The following is a 21,119-nucleotide window of genomic DNA, read 5'->3' as shown; positions in this document are numbered from 1 at the left end:
AAGACAACAACTCGATGTAAGTACGGACGTGCGAAGCAACAAGCTACAACACATCACGGAATTCGCACTGAGTAGATATAGCCATTATCTCCGCTTGTAAGTGAATATAAACACCGAAATCGTTATAAACAGTAAAAAGCACTATAGCGCTAGCGAATTACACAAGCTCAATACAAGTTCGATACAAGCTCATAACATACTCACTACAATCTGTATGCAAGTCGATTGTAGAGCGTGGCAAGCTTCCACATCTCACGCAAGTCTTTATTCTGCGCCCGCGGTAATCCCATTTGTTCTCGTGCAAACCAATACAATTCGAGTACAGTATAACATGTTGTGCTGAAGAAGCAACAGAGAACACAGTACATAGGACATGAGGCCCCGGGACAGACCAACAGCACTTGCAAAAGCCCCGCCTAACGGTGTATAACGGCGGAACATCCTCGACATGACATGCAATTTATGTATGTATCGGCGTACACCGCGGGCGTGCATGGTCCCCGAGGGGGACGACGTCCATCGCCGTGACGCTCGCGACGATGCCGGGGATCTTCGCGCGCGCGGCGAGCCACTTCGCGACCTTCTCCGCCCTGCCGCCGTCACCAGTGGTGTACGGTACGGCGAGCGGTGACGCGTCGATCGCGGTGACAAGCTTGGCGTATGCTTTCTGCGCGCATGCCTTGCGTGCGGAACGCAGCTGCTCGCCGAGGGAGCCGACGAGCTCAGAGGAGAGCTGCAGCTAGGCGGTGACGAGTTGCGAAGGTGGTTCTGCCTGTCGAGGAACGCGCGGAGCCCGTTCTTGATCATGTCGCTGTCGAGTGTGCACGCGGCGTCACCCTCTTAGACGGGTTCCAACGGTAGAGCAGTCAGTAGCCCGTGCGGATGGCGCACTTCGTCTCGTGGGGAACAGGTAGTACCACGGACACACGCAGCATACAGTGCCGTGTGCAAGGGATGCTACCTGTACCCCACTCGGACTCATTGCAAGTGTCGGCAGTGGATCCAAACCCCTTAAAGAGACATCATCCGCCCGTCTGCACTCTGCCGGCCAGGCCCTTTGACGAATTCTCATCAGCTACTTATTCGCGCCAGACACTTTGTCATGCTCGTACCTGTCTGCTCCCCTATTCACCATGCCCACTCCCTACATGGCACTATGCGCGCTCGCCTCGTCGTTGTGTCCGCGCTCGTTGCCAATACTGCGGCTCGTGTATGCCGTGCTCGTGTGCGTACGTTCTGTTCGCACTCAAACACGCCATATACGTGCACGCGCCCGCGTGCGTCACGTTCGTACTCGTGTGTGTCTTGTTCGCATTATGGTCGTGCCCGCGTCGTCTTGGTCGTTGCGCTTGTGCCTGCGACCGCTGGTTGCACCTGCTCCCCACTGGCGCACATCGCGCGGGCGGTGCTTGCCTGTGTTTGTTGCGTACGGGGAAGAACAGGGTCAGAGAACACACCTAGCCTCGAGTCACAGCTGAAGTGCAAGTGGGCAACTGGAACTTAGGTGCGGCGATCCAACTGCGTGACGTGTTGAACAGGTTTAGGGCAGACAGTGACCCTAGTGGCAATTGCAGCGGAAAGATATGTAAGGCAGAATCTGACAGCTGGGATGTATACGCGTTGGATGATGCTTATAGAGTGCTCGCAAGGCGGCGCTGAAGTGAAATCTGGTGAGGCGGCTGCAAGCGCTTTATCGAGCGCTTGTAAAGTGGCGTAATATTTCGACAGTCTACAAACACTGAAATCACCTATAAACGCTGAAATCGCTTATCGTTCTGAAGGGGATTCCCTGATGGCCAACAACCATAGAACCATTCAGTAGGACTGCCACGTTCGTCACGGAAAGACCGTAGTACACACGTCAAGCTTCAGCTATCAGTCAAGTCAACGATACCCGACGACGCGCTCAAGCGTTATCCCTCTTCCGTTTCCGAGCTGCTTGTGAACTTGAAGGGATAGAATTACTGGCGTGAGGTGCCGCATGAGCGCGGGATGAATTGCTACTCGGGTTTGACCCTGAGGCCGTGGCCGCAACGGAAGCTGAGCTCCCCGATACCGCATGAACGGGACCCGCAGAGACCGAAGAGCTCGCACTTGAGCCCGGATCTCTCGATGATGATGCGGCAGGGTTCGTTATAACACGTCCAGCCATCATGTCCATAATGATATGGTGGTCCGCGCCAAAAATTCGTTGTAGCTCCGTTGCATTCGAGGAAATGGAGGTCAGAATAGCTGCGCCCCTTGCGTGGGTGGCATTCCATTTGACAGGCAGGTATATGGAGTCTCCTTTTGTGACCTATGTGTGCTCGTAGGTCAGGATCCTCGCGCAGGTCTCACTGCCTCAGCCGTACTCACCATTAAGCCCTGCGGGGAACCCGAGATCATAGACCACGTCGCGGCAGTCTTTGCGTACTTGCTGAGCTCCTGCTCCAGATGCTTCCGTTTTGGCGCACCTATCCTTTCTAAGCGGGAAGTCCTGTCGCCGCTAGAAGTAAGGAACTTGAAGACTTGCACACAATGTGCACATTTGCAGCCATGGTTTCGCATTCTGGCGATGACGGCGTTCCCCGTCTCACTTGGCTTGGGACCGAGGACCTTGCTCGCCCAGAGCATCACGATTGACTTGAAGGCGCTGTTGAAGGGTTCGGCCGATAGGGCAACGCGGTTGGTGGTCAGAAATTGGCGAAGCTCAGGAAGGAAGGGTATGAGGACGTTTTCGATGTAGTCCTGTCTATGGAACTGTGAATCCAACAACCGCTTGAACACCAAGCTACAACATGGCTTGTTCCCGGTTGTCAGGCACAACCGGAGAAGTTCCAGCGTCGTGCTACAGTTCTCATGACTCTTGTTGCCGGAGGCATAGTACGAGTAGACAGGGGGAGTATATGCTGTGAAGTTTGCCTGCAGAACAGCCTGTCGAACTGCTTCCGTGATGACGGATTCGACGGAGACACCACAGCTCGAAGGCAGCAGTCGGTCTCGGCGCTTCTGTAGTTGCTCTATGAAGTCGGTATATGTAGTCGACTGTGGCTTGGAAGCCTTCAGGGCGGGCCAAACTCTGCGACACTTCAGCATTGGATAGCCAAGATGCAATGACGCACTCACTTCTTGTGCAAAATGTCGATGCCACCGCAGACGACACAAGCATCCAAGAGCAAAGTCAGGTCACTGGGGACTGGTCGCGTGCCAGACAAGACGAAGCGCAAGCAGAGTTCGATTGTCGCCTCGTAGAAGTTCTGAACACCCGTGATAGCAGATTCGCCAGCTGCACGTGCCTTGACCTTGGCATCGACCAACGGCAACAAGGGCAACAGGACTTCTAAAACCCGGCGTTTGACAACAGCAGGATCGATATTGGCCACGTCAGTCAGACGTTGGGCGATCTTCTCGACCAGTTCGTCATTGCGCGTCCCAATGCACAATTCGATCAAACGCGCTGCTGTATGAGGAGTCATGAGGTTGCTCTTGATCGCCGAATTCTTCGTTGTCGTTGCTGTTGCGAAGAGATTGGCCTTTGCTATGGCACTAGAAAGGAGGTCGGCCACCAGGCTAGTCAAAATGGACTGATCCTCCACAGAGACTCCTGCCTTGGCTCTCTCCGTTTGAAGGACAGCGACCATTGCAGTCAAGAAACGAACGCTTGCGTCGGCCTTGAATTGAGGGACAAATCTGATAGTGCAAGGTCAAGGCTGCACAACGATACACAGACTAGGCAACTTACATATCACGGATAACGTGAAATCCGCCATTCCGCAAGGCGAGGTCAACGAGGACCTGGCTGTCATCTGGCCCTGGCTTCTCGAGGTGTTCCATAGCGAACCGACGCTGGTCGATGACCCATGCATCAACGCCTTCTTCAGACAGGGTAGGTTGTGTCGAGAACCAATTCTGGAGTTCGTCGATAAACTGGAAACGTTGAAAATTGCTCCGCTCCGAACGCAACATCTTCTGCAAACTAAACGCAAATCAGGCATCTATCACTGCTCAACGGACTCGTGGAACATTTACAATGAACGCATGGCCCCGAAACCGAACGTCGTGATCGATTCGTAGATCACGTCGTTACTCAGTAACCTGACGCCAACAGAGGCTTCGCATGCGGCCATGGCACGCTCGTAGAGTTGTAAGTCCTCCCACGCGCAAGCAGCATTGCACAATGTCTCCGCTATTTGCACTCTGTGGTTTTCCCGATTCTTGGCCACGTTCAACAAAAACTCCGCGAGCTTGCGTTCTCGTTTATGAGCTCTGGTAGAGTCAATCACTGAAAGATCATCGATGGCTTCGGAGATTTCATCATCGAAAGTCATATCCAAGCTGAACTTCTCGGGCCAGATCACGAGCACCGTTCGCCGATACCCTGCAAAAACATAGGTCAGACGTTCAGCACATAGATGTCATGGATTCTGAACGTACATCGTTCTAGCGAGCCGGCCCCCTGTGGGAGTTTGGGTTCAGAAACAGTCGTCAATCAAGAAGTGATGTGCGTACATTACCCATGTACCCTTCATACTCCTGATCATCATGCGGACCAGCCTCAACTTGATCCATGAGGTTCCGTGGGATCGTGTGATCCCGTCTTTTATCGTACGCCAAGTCATCCTGGAGAGGTACACCATCTAGCTGTGTGCCACCATGTCAATATCTATGGCATCCTCAGGGCGATACGACCCGCGTTTGAAGACCTACCGTGACAAGGTTGGTGACGGAAGCTTCCCGTTCATACACCTCCAGAAAGCCCACATCGTCCGGGTCAACAGAGTTATCAGAGTCGTCATAGTCGTCGTAGTAATACGCTCGTTTGCGGCGATGATAATTGCATCCATCGTCGTCTGCAGCTCCCTGTAGCCGACACTCGACACTAGCCATCCCAAGCTGGAAACCGAGCTGCTGTGCGAGGGCGTCCAAGATTGCTAGTTTGTGTGCGTCCACGCCCTTGAGTGCGCTGCCACTGAGATTTGCTTGCGAATACTTGTGGTCCAATAAGTATAGGATCATCCGCGGGACGCGATCATGATTTGCTTGCTTCCAAGAGAGTAGAACATGTCGCAAAGCATTGACAGCGGCATGGTTATTGGGCAAGGACGGTCGTAGAGCATTAGAAGTGTGCACTAGGTTATACGAAAGCGCTAAGCGGTATCCACTTGTGATAGGCTTGATTTCATGCATCACATCTGTGTACCAGGCGAGAACGGTGGTCTGAAAATCGCTCAGCACGGCTGTGTCATACACTGTAGACAACAAGCCATGCGAGACATGGGCTGCGCCGCCTGTATATTTGGAGGGCAGAACGATAATGATGGTCGCAAACATCCCGTCGGCCTTCTCGGTGCTGTATTAAAAGTCAGTCAATATTATAACCTAACCGCGTTGGATGCTCACTCAACGTGCGGCAAGAAGCTGAGAGGCGAGTAAGATCATTGAGTCAGGGGGACATAGGACGACGTACTGTGAACCGGTCTCATATAACAGCAATTTGTAGAGCTCACAGCGCGGCTGGCTCGCGGCCACATTGACCCCGAGTTCCGCGCACACGTCCCTCACGACACCTTGGAGGTAGCCATTCCACGCAGGGTTCAGACATTGAACCTATGGCAAAATCACATGTGCCCTCTCACGACGACGGTAAGGAAGCCATACCTGGTTAGCGTTCATCTCCCAGGTGTCACGTACTACAGTGTCAACCACAGTCCGCTCACCCTGACCGAAGGGGGCTTGCCTGCAGCCAGAGATGACAGCTGCTGCGTCTCGCTTATGCAGAGGCAGTCCAACCGCGCCAATGTCGTTCGGCAGTAGGTACAAACCAGGATTAGGCGCGGTAGGATATGCTCGACTGAACGAGTACGAGCCCTTGAATGCCTTGGCGAGGTCACCCTCAAGTGCTTTTTCCAGATCGCCCTACGTTTCATGAGATCTACGCGTTTATGAACGAGTCGAGAGCTCATACTCACTCGAATGTCCGTGGAAGGGTTTTCCACAGAAGGTTCTTCATCCTCACTCGAGTCACTCTCGGGGTCGTCAGAGTCGTCTTCCTCGACTCCTGACATATCGCCCTCAACCACCGCATTCTCAGAGTACTTCTGAGAGACGGGATCGACAGAAACGGCATCGCTAATGGGAACCGTACCCGTGGACTCGGAAACGTCTCCCATGTGGTCGCAACCGTCGACTCGGATGCTCTTGCTCTGTTTGATACGCCGTGGAGACCTGAGGGGTCGAAAGCTAAGCAGTTCTTGTTGGTCGAAATCTGGGTGGTGGTTCTAGAGAGTAATAAGGCCCTAGCGAGGACGTGGCAGAGAGTCCAGGTGAGCGTCGAACTAAGAAAGCTGAGGTCCGCTCGGTACTGCGCGCACGCGAGGCCACAGCAAGGCGTTCGCGTCGCTGTTGTGACAGCACGCACGTGCCGCTGTGACAGACGCGTCCGAGGTCGCGACAAGACTGCCATGTACTTACGGACCCGGTAGTCCTGCATATAAGTATTACTGCATCATGCTTGGGGAAAAAACTCAGTTTGATGTTCTTCTATATATCATAGTTGAATGACCATCTAGACGTGTCGTGATTTATCATACTACAGCGACAGAATCTACTTAATACATTCCGCTGATGTCGATGCACACTTCCGTTCTACGCAGACACCTCGTGCTCACTGTCGTTCAACTGGCCGGACCACCCCGCTCGACGCTCTCCAATGCTTCTTCCAGTATCTGGACGCCCCTCTCTACATCCTCGAACGAGTTGTACAGAGGACAGGGCGCCAGTCGAATGACGTCAGGTTTCCTACTGTCGCCCACCACGCCTCTCTCCGCGAGCTCCTTCAACACAAGCGGCATGACACCGCGGCCCGTAGGGAGAAACAGAAGCGACAGCTGAGCTCCACGTTCTTCCGGATTAGCAGGGGTGATGACTGTCACGCCCACCTTTGCTGTTTGACTGGAGCCACTCGCTTGCTCTATGGGCACATAAAAGCGGGACGCATGCAGCAAGGCCTCGAGGTATCCTGTGAGCCGCAAACTGCGAGAGCGGATAGGCTGCATGCCACCGGCTTTCTTGAAGACCTCTAGGGACCCTAGTACAGAGACGGTGGCGAGCACGGAGGGATTCGATTGTTGGAATCCTTGCGCCCCTCGGATACGCGCGAAAACAGTAGGCATATCGAACCTCGTGGCAGAATCATGTCCCCACCATCCCGCGGCTCTATGTGAGTCGAGTTGAGCAAGTCGTAGGTCCTTCACCAGACACGATGGTGTTGTTAACTGACTACACACCTGATTGGCTCATCTGCCCACCGTTCGTGAACATAGAGACCTCCGATTGCCCCGGGCCCTGAGTTGAGGTATTTATACGTGCACCATACAGCGAAATCGACATCCCAGTCGTGCAAGGAGAGCGGAACATTGCCAATAGCGTGCGCAAGGTCCCATCCGCAAACGCAGCCCTATATTGATGGCCTGAGCGTCAGACATTCGCTACTTAGAAGCTGAGACAACGCACTTGTTCCTTGGCCGCGCGGGTGATTGTCTCCATCGCGAACGTCTGTCCAGTGTAGTATTGTACCCCACTGAAGAGCACAAGCGCGATACTGGCACCTTCACGTGCGATAACGTCCAGTATGTCGATTGTCCGGAGAGTATACTCGCCGGGACGAGGCGACATCTCGATGATGGCGCTAGAGTCAAATCCGCGACTGACTACTTGCGAGGCGATCGCGTACTGCAGGGTTAGAGTCAGTTGGCTCCACATGGGGAAGAGGAGGACAAGCACACACCTGATCGGACGGGAATGCCTTCACCTCGCAGAGGATCTTGTACCGCTCCTTGGTAGGCTTGTAGAACGTGTTCATCATCAAGTTCAGGTTCGCTGTAAGCGTGCCCATGCAAGCGACCTCTGAGTCGTTCGCGCCTACACATGCCATTAAACTTCGCGTCCATAGAGCTCAATCCATGCCCACCTACGATCTCGGCGAGGAGTGGGTGCACAAAGTCCGCGATACGCATCCATTCACGTCCATGAGGATGGTCAAAATGACCCTCTACTCCACTGTGTACCCAAGCCGCGCTGGGATGAGCTCTCTCACACACTTATGCAGAAGAACACTCACCGCGTTCCCCACACCTGCAGCTCCTCCTCGACTAGCTGCTTCGACCGCTTCGGAAGCACACCCAGGGAGTTCCCGCATAGATACGTGCATGGTTGGTCCGCTGTGCAATCACGGGTAGAGAATTTGTCGGCGGCTCTGACAGAAATTTCAAAGCATGCTCACCCAATGCGGGCGCGAGAGTCGTCGCCTTCATCTGGGCATTTGTGGGGATGATGAATTCATCTCGGAAGATGCGTAGCGGGTCCTCGGCAGCCTCGAGCTTGAACTTACTGCTCGCCGGAGTGATTGTCGACATGGTAGTACCGACTACCGTAGAAGACCGCCCTCCTGTCCGTCCAAGAGGTCTTCTTTAAGGTCTGCCTAGGGGAGACTAACCGAGAGCTGAAGGAGGAGCAGCAGCAGTAGTGAGTCTAGTGACCGGCCCACTCGGGCATGGCCGAGCTCAGCGCAGGTTCTGTACGTAGGCGCGTCTGAGTCAGTCGCTGTATCGTTCCCTCGGGCCTGAGTTAACAGTAAGATTCGGTCCAATTACATGTTGTACTGGTAAAGATGACAATATACAGGTCAGGCATCGGAAGCCTACTGAGGTCTGACTCAGAAGTACTCAGATTCGTCAATCAAGATTATTGCAGATACGGTATAGTACTACACACTATACGTGAGTACGACGCGACCCGAATGGGAGTACCAAGATGCCATGCAGCGCTGAGCATGGATCATGAGCGAGGAATACGCGAGATTAGCAATCCGGCATTGGTTAGGCCCCAGTCATCGGTCAAGTCGATGATATCCGAGGAGGTGTATTCCCTCTTCCGCTTTCGAGTTGTCTGTGAGGAGGCAGACGTAGTGGCACTGGGCACTAGAGGGGCATTCGACGAGCTGCCACTCGGATTTGATGTTGGCATAGCGTTCACGGTTCCCGCAACAGCTTGAACTGTCGGTCCACCTGTCGGCGCGCGCGCGGGACCTGCAGGAACCGGAGGGTTCATACTTGAACTCGCAAGTCTCGATGCTGACGCAAGGCTCGTAGAGACACGCCCAGCCATCATGTCCGTGATTATCTGGTGATCAACACCGAAAATTCGCTGGAGCTCCGTTGCGCTCAAGGAGATGGAGTTCAAAATAGTTGTGCCTCGGGCGTGGGTCGCCTTCCACTTCACGGGCAGGTATATGGAATCGGCTTTTGTGATCTTGAAGGTGTACGCGAATCAGGATCTCCATACAAGGCTACGCAAACCCTCCACACTCACCGTCAGGCCTTGCGGGGAGCCAGAAATCATAGTCCACGTCGCTGCCGTCTGCGCATATCTGCCGAGCTCCTGCTCGACATGCTTCCGCTTTGGAGCACCTATCCTTTCCAAACGACACGTCTTGTCGGCATTAGCAGTGAGGAACTTGAAGACTTGCACACAATGTAAGCACTTGCAGCCGTGGTTCTGCATCCTAGAGATAATAGTATTCGCCGTCTCGCTCGGTCTGGGCCCGAGGACTTTGTTCGCCCATAGCATAACGATCGATTTGAACGCGCTATTGAAGGGCTCCTCCGACGGGGCGACGTGATTGGTGGTCAGAAATTGCCGGAGCTCAGGAAGGAAAGGGACGAGGACATTGTCGATGTAATCTTCTCTGTGGAATGTCGAATCCAGCAGGCGCTTGAAAACCAGGCTACATAGAGGCTTGTTCCCAGTTGTAAGACATAGCCGGAGGAGTTCGAGCGTCCTGGTGCGGTTATTTGCAGAGGACGAAGCGTAGTATGAATAGATACTGGGAGGGGCATATTGCGTGAAGCTTGTCCGCTGAATGGCCTGCCGAACGGCTTCCGTGATGATGGAGTCGGCGGAGACACCACATTCTGCAGGGGGCAGACGGTCTCTGCGGTTCCGTACTTGCTCTATAAAGTCAACATATGCAATTGCCGGGGACTTCGAGGCTTTCAGGGCCGGCCAGATCCTGGGATAGGTGAGCATCGGACGACCGGTACGCATCGACGTACTCACTGGTCAAAAGCTGGCTGAAGAAATCTAGCCCAGATAATGATGAAACTCAAGAGATGAAAGGATGATATTGCAGAGGTGTTGAGACGAGCGTTGCGGCGAAAGTCGTGGCTTGTTTGTCCTCCGCGTTCGCAGGTCCAGATGAACGGCCACAGCAAAGGCGTCGCGTCGCTACTGTGACTCTGCGCACGTGGTTGTGACAGGCGCGTGAGTGACTAGGAGCGACACCTTTGTAACAGCCCTGCTGAAGCAATATTAATGTGCTGAGTATCCTCCGTTGCAGACCGTAATTACCAACAAGTAAATTTGAGGCTCCTCGCTGGAAAAGATGGCACCCGAAGCGAGCTGCAGCGGCCAAATCACTCTGTCATGGCACCGGTCCGAGCTCAGCACAAAAGGCGCGTACTCGAGTATAAGTTATCCGAGTCAGTCCGAGTCAGCCTCTGGATCTCCGGCGTACAACGGTGGGCTCCTGTGTGGAGGTGAAGATAGAATTATTCAAAGCACATCGGCAACGAAGGTAGGTGGTATGTAAGATTAAGCAAACAGAGTACGATACGGCAGGAATGTGCAAATAAACGTCGAGAGATCCATTCAACGCCGCATACTTCGTCCATGTCCATTCGTCATCGCAGATTCATACCAGTAGTGAGTAGAAGCCCTGAAGACCTCAATTCTTGTTGTTCTTGACGTTGTTGCTGACAACAACACCAACGACAATACCGACGACGGCGCAAATGATGAGGACGATGATGAAGCAGATCCAGCGCATGCGACGTGCGCGGCGGGCATGTACGACGGCCTTCTCGGTCTGTTTCAACCTGGTGGGATAGAACTCTGTTAGACCCAGCGCTCCGTGCCACGCAGTTGCAACAAGTACGTACCCTTGCTCCGTGTTGTATTCGACATCCTGAGCCGTGTGGTTGATAGCATCGATCGACTCTTCTTGTTGGTTGACGAGCACGCTCATCTATCATAGCCGTCAATGCTGCAAACCAAGCGCGCTTGTTGCACATAATACTCACGTCGTTGAACATCTGCGCCAGTTCCTCGAGTGTGCGTTCAATTCTCATGATGTCCTGGTGCCTATCCTGAACTTCGCGGTATGCCGCTCTCGACTCGCCATACCGGGTTGTGTTCGTGAGCTAAGAAGACCATCACTTCAATATCCACCAAGACTGGATGGCTTGGATTACGCACCGCCTGTGCGAAGACTTGGTCACCTCCGCCGTGAGCGTTGTTCACAACCTCGTCTATCTCTTCCGGCGTGGCATCGGGCTTGACTGCACAGCAGCGTTAACCTGACGACGCCACGCTGACAGCAAAGGACGTACCAATTCGGAATTGGCGCTCTACTCGTTGCTTGTACCGCTGCCTGTAGTCCCTTTCCACTTGTTGGTAGTTCTGGAGGAGTTCCACAAACTTTGTCCGGAGCACGCCAGTCTGATGGACATTCGTTAGCTCCCCGCTGACCTCCCACATCCAGGACGCGAGTTGAGCGTTCGCAGCCAGCCTTGTAGCTCACCTGGTTATTTCTGATGCGCGCATCTTGTGGCCGGGGAGCAGGGGACTTCGAGAGTGCTTGGATACGCTCCTTTAGGTTATTGCTCAATTGGCGTGTTCTCGTCACAAGGTCATCGAGCAGAGCGGATGTCCTTTGGTTGGCGCTCTCGTCCGTACTGTTGAGGGCGCGAGAGTGCAGCTCGCCAATTTGTTGCACATTCGTGTTGAACTCTGCTATGCCATCTTGGATGGAAGATACCTGCGCAAGGGCGGCGTCGTCTGAGTTTCTCATTCTATGCCGCCGGGGGTGGCTCACGTACCTCCTCATAGAACCGAGCCATAGGGTCACCACCGTCCACCGCTCCGTTGCCATTCGTCGTGGGGCCTATCGTGGTAGGTGTTTGCACACCGGCCATTTCATGGTACTGCGGAGGTTGGCCATCCTGTGCTTCCTGCTGCTGCCGCTGAGCCTATGAATACGATCGTCAGCCACCGGATGCGGATGCTGGATGCGACCCGCGCTACGCTACAAGTAAGCGACACGAACCCTGAGAGCAGCGAGTCTGTCACGAGCCATGGCTTAGGAAGGGTATATCGCAGAGAAGGGCGAAGCAAGGGGCGGGGCGGCAGTGACAGTCCTGGACTGGGAGACGCGCCGAGGCAAGAGCAGCCGTGGGAATCAGCCCACATCGCGCGACTCGCCGCTCGCCGCGCGCGGTCAGCTTCTCCATCCGCAGTTGACTGTTGGACTGCCTATGCACAGCTTTCCTCTACGACTTTCAACGCTCTCATCACAGCCCTTCGCACTCATCCTTGCTGCCTGTAGGGATGTGGACGTCAATATATCTGCCTGTGCTCCCACAAAGTCCGTGGGATGCCCGACGAACAGCGTCCATTTACTCCAGTCTCGCCGCGACCACTGAGCTAGCCACCTCGTCTGTCAGGTGAATCGTCATCGCGGATATCTTGTGTAGCGCGTCGGTGTGTGGTAGGTCGATGCGGACGCAGGTAAGCGACAGACGCAGACTATAGTATATTACACTCGACTGATACCAATGTTTTGTCCATATGTGCGCTCTAGACTTGTCTCGGGATCGCAGCCAGGTTTTGTGGGACTGTATCCGAGCATCATTATGGGAAGTCCGGGATGAACGAGGCCCCTTATGTCTGCGTACGCAGCTATTAGACTATTGGCCCTCAACCCTCCCGTATAGCTTCATGCCGACGGCCAACACATCGAACTCCTCTGGTCGGACATATAAGGTGAGCGTGACCGACATTGGAGTCGCTTAAGTGTGTCGCGTAATCGAGAGCAATGAATCTACGGCACACAAATCGAATCCTCCGGGTCAAAGATAGAGTGTACAAGTCGACGTTCCTGGCAGTGATCACTGATCATCAGCGCTGCAGGATGCGACGAATATTGCAACACGCAGACCAAACCGAACTTGTCCTCGGGGAAGAAGCTGCGTTCTACCGTGCACGTTGGAGCAGACGGCAGAGATCGTCCAGCATGTCTGTGGTGTAAGTGCCTCAACTCACCTCGAGACTTGCGACCACCGGTAACTCCACCACATTGGAGGTACATTCTTACTACTCTTCCTTTTCCCAGCTGACTTGGCCACATCATTTTTGCGCGCAGATGTTCGACTAGAACACAAGTGCTGGAGCGATTCCCACAATTGTCGACAACGAGCAGATGCTTGCTGAGCTTGGCTCGTATGTCCTGTCCATCGCTTTTGTGCAATCTTGCTGACCAACCGCCAACCGAAAAGTACGCGCCATAGGCTGCTAGCTGTGCCAAATACCTACGTATGTCCTGCCGCTGTCTCACTTCGGAGCAGCCGCATTCACCGGCGGCAATACACCGATCGAACACACGATGCATTCCACGACTCGCAACTATTGCCTCGATTCGACCATAGAGCATTTCGGCAAACGTCCCTGGCAGGAACCTATCGGCGCACACCAATAGCAGCATGAGAAGTGGTCAGCGGTCCAAATTCACCAGGGTTGGTCACAGATACCCACGATGCCCGCTACGCCATTGGAAGTTACGCGTTAGGACGGCACAATCGGAAGTTACGCGTCAGGACGGCACAATCGAAACTTACGCGTCAGGACGGCATACTGGCAGTGACAACGACGGCCGGCATGTGGGTGAGCATACGTTCTTGCCTAGTCCTGGCGGCTTGTTAGTATGAGCTGGCCCGTACATATAAAGGTCAAGGTTGATCTGTATTATGACCAACTCCTGCAGACTCCACCATGACCCTGAAGATCACAACCAACCTCGGTGGGACAGCATCCCACATTGTCGTCGGGAAAGTCGCCGTACGTGCAACATTCATATGCCCCACTCCATCCAAAGCATGAAGTATATCTGAAATGACTGTGTAGCATGGCTTGATGACAATGACCAGGGCAGTGTGGGTACATTTTCGCAGTCCTACCTAGTTCCCTGAGACTGATGAGCCCGTGATATGTCTTAGCGCTCACTCAGATGAGGAACTCTTCGAAGCGATCAAAGCAGGTGTGGATGAACTCCCGATAGGCGCGAAGATGGTGTTGAATAGCGGTAAGTCTCTGCTCTCCCTTTCCTGGTCGCCTTTCTCTCCAGAATCCTATTGCTGACTGTCTGGCTGGCATGTAGCGGAGTTTTACGGGACACCGGACAATCAGCTCGCCAACCTTCAAATGCTCTCGCGATTTTACGAAGCGCACCCGGATTATGTCGAGAAGACGTTCCTGATGGTCAAGGTCTGCTTTGATCCACCTATGTACCCATGAGCGCACATTGACGCATACACACCGGTGCAGGGCGGCATGCACTTCGAAGGATTCAAATTCCGGGCAGACAGTTCGTACGTTGTGCTAGCCACCTCTCTGGCGATCAATTAGATAACCCTCACATGCGTTGACTGCGACAGGATGGAGCACCTTCGGAAGAGCATAGACAACTGTAACGCGGCGCTGCGGGGCACAAAGAAGGTTGACGTTTTCCAGCCTGCTCGTGTTGACCGCTCGCGGCCGATCGAGGAGACGATTCGGAACCTGGTCGTCCTGAAGGAGGAAGGGAAGTTCGACCACATAGGTTTGAGCGAGTGCAAGGCGGAGACCGTGCGGCGGGCCCATGCGGTGAGCACCTCACTGGAGCGATGGGTTCCAGGATGGGCGTTGACATACACGAGGATAGGTCCATACAATCTCGGTCGTGGAGATCGAGGTTAGCATCTGGTCGTATGAGGAAGAGACAAAAAAAGGTGCGTGCAGATGTATGACTGGTTTGCAGACGCATTTGGAGTAACTGTGCGTGTTACAAGTCATCGAGGCTACCCGCGAGCTCGGCATTGCTGTGACCGGATACGCGTAAGTCGTCCGTCACCCAATCACGAGAAGATAGTTTACGTTCTTGCCAGGCCTCTTGGGCGTGGATTCCTGACAGGACAAATCAACAGCATGGATGACATCCCGGGTCAGTTCAGCCCAGTCGCGTCATCCAAAACATCGCTCAACTGCTTCTGTCACCAGCGAATGATTTCCGCCGCATCATGACGCGCTTCAAACAGGTACATGGCTTCAGCTCTCACTGTCTTCTCCGTCTACTCACCTCCACAAACCCCTCGACGTGTAGTACTTCGACCAGAACTTGGCAAGCGCGAACGCCATCCGTGCCATCGCCGAGAAGAAGGGCGTAACCCCTGCTCAACTCGCGATCGCGTGGGTCGCCCAGCTTGGCCCACACGTCCTGCCGCTGCCAGGATCGTCGTACGTCTCACCCGTCACTCGTCCCCCAACGATCGCTCACGCCTGCTTCTCAGATCGAAGAAACGCACCCTGGAGAACTTGGCTGGTGGAGACGTCGCCCTGACGGAGGCCGAGGTAGCCGAGGTAGCCGAGGTGGTGGTGAAGTACCCAGTACAGGGCGACCGGTACTTCGGTAACGACGAGGCTGCAGGAATCTGGGGCTAGGTCGCAGCGAGCGAGCGATACAACGGCACTGGCGGGTATCGCTTTCCACCGGGAGCCGAGCATCCTGGAGGACCATGTACTTGTATTGGAAGGAATGACATTTGATCTGCACCGTGACTGTGGATATAGCGCTTCGTCGACGTCATGCATCAATGCATCACGGTGACTGGCCTGTCTGTCAAGGCTCTTGTAAGTTGTGTTCGTCTCACCTCTCGGCAGTCGTCACACCCGTTGGTCCATACGTAGGAACGATAGACACAGCCCGCGGCCGGCCAAGTTGCTGATCCACTTGGGTACGCTGCTCAATCACAGACGAGGACTCCAGTTGTCTCAGACTCTGGGTTCGCAGGCGGATATGGCATCTCAGGTGTGCACCTATGGCTTATTCGCAGCCAAGCCTTCAACCTTGAAAGGAAACCTGCACATGGGCCTCACACTTCACCACGTCTCCTGTGCGTAATCTCGCTGACAACCCGAACATACCACCACTAATATACACGTACTTACCCCCAGTTGAAAGTTCACAGTGCACCATTACGGGGCATACGCATGCGGCACGCTCTCATGCTGTCACAGCAGGGCGACAGCTAGTGGCACTGACAGCCACGTCAGGACCGTATCAGTGCATCACCATGTGCATGAGACACTGGTACTCTCGGAATTGCTGAGCCTGGGCATGCTGTCCGATGCTACGCGTCAGTGCGGCACCGAACCTAAACACTAAATATATGTAAGCAAGCGTTCCAGCGTGTCCGCCTGACTCTGCAGAGAACCGCTGCGCATTGATATTACGCGGATTCTCTGGTATATAAAAGTCGCGACAGAACAGGGAAGATTGACTGTGACTTGGCAAAGGACCACCACTGTCTACGAGTACTCGAACATGTCCCTGCATCAGCAAATCCGTCCGTTTGTCTAACACCTTCTAATACCATCTAAAACACCTAAATTCAGACAATTAGGCGTATCAGACGATTCAGACACGAGCAGTCGAGTTAGTAGATTCCTCTCTAAAACGAGACAGGTTTAGACACTTTAGGGCCCCTCAGAGTCTCAGACTGCCCGGAATTTCGAGACGTTTCAGACACGCCAGACACAATAGTATAAAAGTAAATATATTCAATCTCAACACCTAATCTACTATGCCATCCTGCTGTGTACCGATAAGTACGCCGGGTGCGACAAGCACATGCTCACAGGTCGCACAGGCCACGGCGCTCATCCATCTGTTGCAGGTGCGCAACAATCAAGCGGTCGGAGCGAACTGCCAGGGCGCTCGGGCCCAGTCGTTATCATCTTCGCACTGTGTCACTGGGCGGACACATCGTGAGCGCTGGGAGCGAGGGGACAAACATCGTACAGTGTAATACGCACCAGGTGAAGTCAACGGAACAGATTAGCGTCACCTGCTGGTGATGCTTGGCCAGCATTGAGGTCACACGCGGCGTTTGAGGCGGTTGCGCACGGCGGGCGTGCCGTGAAACAGCGAGAAGGTTGGTTTTGATAACAAGATCTACGACAACTTCTTGAACCTCGTGTGGACGGCGGAGCCCAAGGGTGACGGGGGCGGCGAAAGATGGCCGCGTTCCGGAGGATACTTCATGTCGAGCGAGGGCGGCGGGCAAAGCCGCGAAATGCACGAGCGAGGGCGGGTGCGAGCGCAGGGGAGACGGCGGTCGGCGGGAGTGTTCGAAGGGAGAGGGAAGGTCGAACGAGGGCGAAGTGGGCACGGCGGGTAGAACCGCGCAACGCACGAGTGAGGGCGGGTGCGAGGGCGTGCAAGACAGCAAGTGACGGGCACGTTCGGACGGGAGAGGTGCGTCGAGTGAGGGTGAACGAGCAGAACGAGAGGGCGGGAGAGAGGAGGATGGAAGGTGAAGAATTGAGGTACTCACCAGAGTTCTTCTGACTCCCTCCTCTCTACCAATTTCCCCGCTCGTCCCTTCGCGGTGGGCCGGTGCCGGTTGACTGGCCGAAGCCTCCTGCAAGGCGGTCTTGCAGGCGCAAGACGCGCAGTTCGTGAGCGTGGCGCGCGGGTCCTCGTCTGCGTCTGCTCTTGCGCGCGTCGAGCCGGCCGGTGCGTCGGGCTTGCGAGTGCGCTGGACTTCGGCCGTCCGCGTCGGGTGAGTGACCTCCTGTCGGGGCCTTACCGTATGCGCTGACGTGTCGGGCTTGTCATCACTCAGAGGGCGCGGCGGCGTAGTCTCCCGTAGGTAGCCCACTAGGACGACTTCTCGGGGGCGGAGGGTGGTCGTCGCGGCGGCAAGGGACAGAGTTTGGACAGAGTCCAGACAGCAACGCAGGCTTGACAGGGCTTGACGTGGCAACGGGAGGTTTAGGGCAGGCTTCCACCGGAGTTTGCCACCGGTCGGCGGTAAGTACTTACCTGCGCGCGGCGCGCGCACGCTAAGCCCGCTTGCCCTCACTCACCACTCGCCTCGGGTCTCGTCAACGAGCTCTCACGGACGGACGCTCGACTCTCACGCCGACACTCCTCGACCTCTGCCCCTCTCGCGCCCGGTCGACGGATGCCCGTGGGAATCGCGTCTGAGCGTGTCGAGTGCGCTCGATTCTCGCGTCGACCTTGACACCTCCCTACGCGGACGTCCACTGCTTGCAGCAGACCACGAGGTAATGCACGGTTCCCGCGCATCTCGCAGTTGCCTGGCCCCCGCTGACGCCTCAGACGACGACTGCCGTGTACTCGTCCAGACTCCGGGCCACTAACGATGCGACTCGCGAGGAGAAGACGCACGCCCGCGCACTGCACTGTGACCAGTCCGTCCGCGTCGTCACGCCGCTATAACACGGCCAAGCCCAGGCACGTTCGTGCTCCGAGCTCGAGGCGGGCGCGGGAGCCTGAGGGTCGACACAGATAGTCCACCGCGAAAGGACGTGCACCAAGTCCATGTAGTATAGTACTATACCATTGTATCTGGGTAGCGTCAATACATGATTTTGCCATTGAATAAGTTTGAGCACGAGAATTGGGGTGGAAGTCTAGACGAGACTTAGAAAGGTAAGGTATTTTAGACAATAATTAGACTGGCCAGACACGTTTAGAGGGTTAGGGCCTGTCAGACAAATCACAGCTTTGCTGATGTGAAGACCACGACCAAGCTCGGCGGGACCGCGTCCCACATCACCGTCGGAAAAGTCGCCGTACGTATACTCATCACACAAGCGCACAGCGCTGCGTCCACAATGCACCAAAAGACTGAGACAATCGTGTAGCATGGCTTGATGACGATGACAATGACCACCACGTACGTATCTCGTCAAGGCAGAACTTGCACGCTCCCGAGTCTCCGATATTGACCAAAGGACCTCTTGCCCAGCGCATCGCATGCCCATTCAGATGAGGAGCTCTTCGAGGCTATCAAGGCCGGGGTCGACGCGCTTCCGCCGGGCACCAAGATGGTGTTGAACAGCGGTCGGTATCCCGCCACTGCTCCCTTCCCCCGCATCGCTGATTGCCATGCCTGGCTTGCGTGCAGCGGAGTTCTACGGCCCGCACGCCAACCGCCTCGCCAACCTCGAGATGCTCTCGCGGTTCTACGAGGCGAACCCGGGCTACGCCGACAAGACGTTCCTGATGGTCAAGGTCAGATTCCGCCCACGAACCGCGGCCACTGCCCACTGACGCATACCCCCGGCTCGCTGGCAGGGAGCAATGCACTTCGAGCAGCGCAGAGCAGACAGCTCGTACGTCCTTCCCGAGTCGTCTTAGCGATGACCGGCCGGTGACAGTTCCGCACGCTGGCTATGGCAGAATCGAGCACCTCCGGAAGAGCGTGGACGCGTGCATCGCCGCGCTGCGGGGCACCAAGAAGATCGACGTCTTCCAGTCCGCGCGCGTCGACCGCTCGCGGCCCATCGAAGAGTCGATCCGCAACTTCGTCGTCCTCAAGGAGGAGGGCAAGTTCGAGCACATCGGGCTGAGCGAGTGTAAGGCAGAGACTGTGCGGCGGGCTCATGCGGTGCGTGGCTTCAAGCTGCCAATATGGCTTGTTGGGTTGACGGAGATGGAGATAGGTCCACCCGATTGCTACGGTGGAGATCGAGGTCAGCATTTGGTCGTATGAGGAAGAGACGAAGAAAGGTGCGTGCCGCCTGATCGTCCAGTGTCGCCACTGTTTGGGCATTCATGCGTATGCCACAAGTGATCGCGGCCACTCGCGAGCTCGGTATCGCTGTCACAGGCTACTCGTGAGTCGTCCAATGTTCATCAATAGTGGGGAGGCTTTTCTCAACATCGCGCTTCCTTTCAGCCCGCTCGGGCACGGGTTCCTGACCGGCCAGATCAACAGCCTGGAAGACCTCCCAGGTCAGTCCGCCATTTCCGAGCTTCGAGCACGGTTAACCCACCGCTTTGCGCACCAGCGGACGACTGGCGCCGGATCCTCACGCGCTTCAAAGAGGTACCGCCATTCTGCTGTAATCCACGCCTACTGCATGCTCACCTCCTCCTCATATGTAGTTTGACCAGAATATGGCAAGCGCGAAGGCCATCCGCGCCATCGCAGAAAGGAAAGGCGTGACCCCCGCGCAGCTCGCGATCGCGTGGGTCGGCCAGCTGGGCCCGCACGTCCTGGCCCTGCCGGGAATGTCGTACGTCCCTGGCCTATATTTGCGACGCGCCATTCATATTCCTCCTCTGCAGGTCGAAGAAACGCACGCTAGAGAACCTGGCTGGAGGGGACGTCGTCCTGACGGAAGCCGAGTTGGCTGAGGTCGCGGAGGTGATGGAGAAATACCCTGTCCAGGGCGATCGTTACTTCGGGGACGACGAGGCCATGGGGCTATGGGGCTGAAGCGGACGTGGGTCCGTCGGTGATCTCCTGAATGCAAAGTGGTCGGGCTTGTAAGATGTATCATTACCTGTGCGCCGCGTGTCCAATTCAGTGCAAACTCTGAGTGGGATGGACGTGAGCGCACGTACGAGAATCGATGTCTGCTGAACATTGCGCTCGCCTCCATTTAGCAACTGGTGGTGGCCCAGTCGAAGAGAATCGAGCAATGTACCCGCGAACGGTGCCGCTGCTTGCGTGTCCCTGCGGCGCATTGGCCGTCGCCACGGAATGTACACGGGTGATTTATACGTCGGCCCCACGTACTGGTCCGAGGCCCCTTCAAGTTCAAAGCTTGACTCGATTCACCGTGGTGCCGTCCTCGGACTGCAGATGCACCAAGCCATGTGTCAGGGATATTTGTGCGTGAGACGTATGACGAACTCGGTATGATGCACAGGGCATTGCAAGTACTGTGACCAGGCAGAACTTCGACCGGGGCCGTGGCGGGGCCTCGCCGCGCTTCCTGCCGGAGCTGCCAACAAACTTAGCGTCAGAGTATGTAACTGTAAGCACGCGCCTTTGCAGCTGGCCGTGCTCGCAGCGGCAATGTACCATGGCAGGGTCGGATTGAGTGACAGCTGAGGGACACGTTCGAACTACGGGACGGACGCGATCGGACCTGCAGGAGGAGATCGAGAGGCGGAGGTCATCGATCCATCCCCTCCGCCGTGCCGCGCACTCGCCTGCCGATCCGTAAGC

General features: G+C 55.4%; 10 protein-coding genes across 10 annotated transcripts; 4 read left to right on the top strand and 6 right to left on the bottom strand.

Moving 5' to 3' along the window:
• Nucleotides 1–229: 229 nt before the first annotated feature.
• On the bottom strand, nt 230–966 carry C8Q71DRAFT_733864 (uncharacterized protein). The gene has a single exon (XM_047922363.1). It carries the CDS (start codon nt 805–807, stop codon nt 265–267), a length of 543 nt encoding a protein of 180 aa, XP_047783715.1. The 5' UTR covers nt 808–966; the 3' UTR covers nt 230–264.
• Nucleotides 967–1,004: 38 nt separating this feature from the next.
• On the top strand, nt 1,005–1,649 carry C8Q71DRAFT_733860 (uncharacterized protein). Its single transcript, XM_047922362.1, is given in 3 exon segments — nt 1,005–1,055; nt 1,113–1,204; nt 1,220–1,649. The coding sequence occupies 2 exon segments, from the start codon at nt 1,157–1,159 to the stop codon at nt 1,502–1,504; spliced, it is 333 nt and encodes a 110-aa protein (XP_047783714.1). The 5' UTR covers nt 1,005–1,055; nt 1,113–1,156; the 3' UTR covers nt 1,505–1,649.
• A 22-nt stretch (nt 1,650–1,671) lies between these two features.
• C8Q71DRAFT_733855 (uncharacterized protein) lies at nt 1,672–6,335 on the bottom strand. The gene is made up of 12 exons (XM_047922361.1): nt 5,949–6,335; nt 5,638–5,895; nt 5,447–5,586; nt 5,380–5,397; nt 4,687–5,329; nt 4,489–4,620; nt 4,414–4,435; nt 4,009–4,357; nt 3,722–3,955; nt 3,106–3,669; nt 2,356–3,058; nt 1,672–2,296 (listed from the first exon to the last, which is right to left on the bottom strand). The coding sequence occupies exons 1-12, from the start codon at nt 6,147–6,149 to the stop codon at nt 1,907–1,909; spliced, it is 3,654 nt and encodes a 1,217-aa protein (XP_047783713.1). The 5' UTR covers nt 6,150–6,335; the 3' UTR covers nt 1,672–1,906.
• Nucleotides 6,336–6,490: 155 nt separating this feature from the next.
• C8Q71DRAFT_733853 (kynureninase) lies at nt 6,491–8,509 on the bottom strand. Its single transcript, XM_047922360.1, has 7 exons — nt 8,261–8,509; nt 8,099–8,198; nt 7,949–8,037; nt 7,766–7,899; nt 7,492–7,710; nt 7,266–7,435; nt 6,491–7,194 (listed from the first exon to the last, which is right to left on the bottom strand). Exons 1-7 carry the CDS (start codon nt 8,391–8,393, stop codon nt 6,654–6,656), a joined length of 1,386 nt encoding a protein of 461 aa, XP_047783712.1. The 5' UTR covers nt 8,394–8,509; the 3' UTR covers nt 6,491–6,653.
• Nucleotides 8,354–10,065, bottom strand: C8Q71DRAFT_876807 (uncharacterized protein; the record flags this gene model as incomplete). The annotated part of the gene is made up of 2 exons (XM_047928417.1): nt 8,354–9,288; nt 9,349–10,065. 2 exons carry the CDS (start codon nt 10,063–10,065, stop codon nt 8,815–8,817), a joined length of 1,191 nt encoding a protein of 396 aa, XP_047783711.1. The 3' UTR covers nt 8,354–8,814.
• Nucleotides 10,066–10,354: 289 nt separating this feature from the next.
• On the bottom strand, nt 10,355–12,259 carry C8Q71DRAFT_733849 (t-SNARE). The gene is made up of 8 exons (XM_047922359.1): nt 12,143–12,259; nt 11,916–12,065; nt 11,618–11,854; nt 11,427–11,535; nt 11,293–11,375; nt 11,118–11,237; nt 10,977–11,062; nt 10,355–10,913 (listed from the first exon to the last, which is right to left on the bottom strand). The coding sequence occupies exons 1-8, from the start codon at nt 12,170–12,172 to the stop codon at nt 10,763–10,765; spliced, it is 966 nt and encodes a 321-aa protein (XP_047783710.1). The 5' UTR covers nt 12,173–12,259; the 3' UTR covers nt 10,355–10,762.
• A 485-nt stretch (nt 12,260–12,744) lies between these two features.
• C8Q71DRAFT_214648 (uncharacterized protein) lies at nt 12,745–13,698 on the bottom strand. The gene has a single exon (XM_047917062.1). It carries the CDS (start codon nt 13,574–13,576, stop codon nt 12,917–12,919), a length of 660 nt encoding a protein of 219 aa, XP_047783709.1. The 5' UTR covers nt 13,577–13,698; the 3' UTR covers nt 12,745–12,916.
• Nucleotides 13,699–13,863: 165 nt separating this feature from the next.
• C8Q71DRAFT_720145 (aldo/keto reductase) lies at nt 13,864–15,567 on the top strand (the record flags this gene model as incomplete). The annotated part of the gene is made up of 12 exons (XM_047921340.1): nt 13,864–13,929; nt 13,996–14,024; nt 14,088–14,173; nt 14,249–14,355; nt 14,416–14,459; nt 14,526–14,733; nt 14,792–14,858; nt 14,919–14,964; nt 15,015–15,070; nt 15,127–15,164; nt 15,230–15,363; nt 15,417–15,567. 12 exons carry the CDS (start codon nt 13,864–13,866, stop codon nt 15,565–15,567), a joined length of 1,032 nt encoding a protein of 343 aa, XP_047783708.1.
• Nucleotides 15,568–17,039: 1,472 nt separating this feature from the next.
• C8Q71DRAFT_214478 (uncharacterized protein) lies at nt 17,040–17,915 on the top strand. Its single transcript, XM_047917061.1, has 2 exons — nt 17,040–17,392; nt 17,466–17,915. Exons 1-2 carry the CDS (start codon nt 17,144–17,146, stop codon nt 17,727–17,729), a joined length of 513 nt encoding a protein of 170 aa, XP_047783707.1. The 5' UTR covers nt 17,040–17,143; the 3' UTR covers nt 17,730–17,915.
• A 742-nt stretch (nt 17,916–18,657) lies between these two features.
• C8Q71DRAFT_733806 (aldo/keto reductase) lies at nt 18,658–20,567 on the top strand. Its single transcript, XM_047922358.1, has 12 exons — nt 18,658–18,729; nt 18,802–18,833; nt 18,906–19,000; nt 19,065–19,171; nt 19,235–19,272; nt 19,340–19,547; nt 19,603–19,669; nt 19,731–19,776; nt 19,839–19,894; nt 19,951–19,988; nt 20,048–20,178; nt 20,231–20,567. Exons 2-12 carry the CDS (start codon nt 18,811–18,813, stop codon nt 20,379–20,381), a joined length of 960 nt encoding a protein of 319 aa, XP_047783706.1. The 5' UTR covers nt 18,658–18,729; nt 18,802–18,810; the 3' UTR covers nt 20,382–20,567.
• Nucleotides 20,568–21,119: the final 552 nt, after the last annotated feature.

This window comes from Rhodofomes roseus, assembly GCF_022264815.1.
Source record: "Rhodofomes roseus strain CIRM-BRFM 1785 chromosome Unknown C8Q71scaffold_2, whole genome shotgun sequence".
Taxonomy (NCBI): domain Eukaryota; kingdom Fungi; phylum Basidiomycota; class Agaricomycetes; order Polyporales; family Fomitopsidaceae; genus Rhodofomes; species Rhodofomes roseus.
Note: the sequence above shows the minus strand (reverse complement) of the source record. Positions and strands in the feature narration are given on the sequence as shown.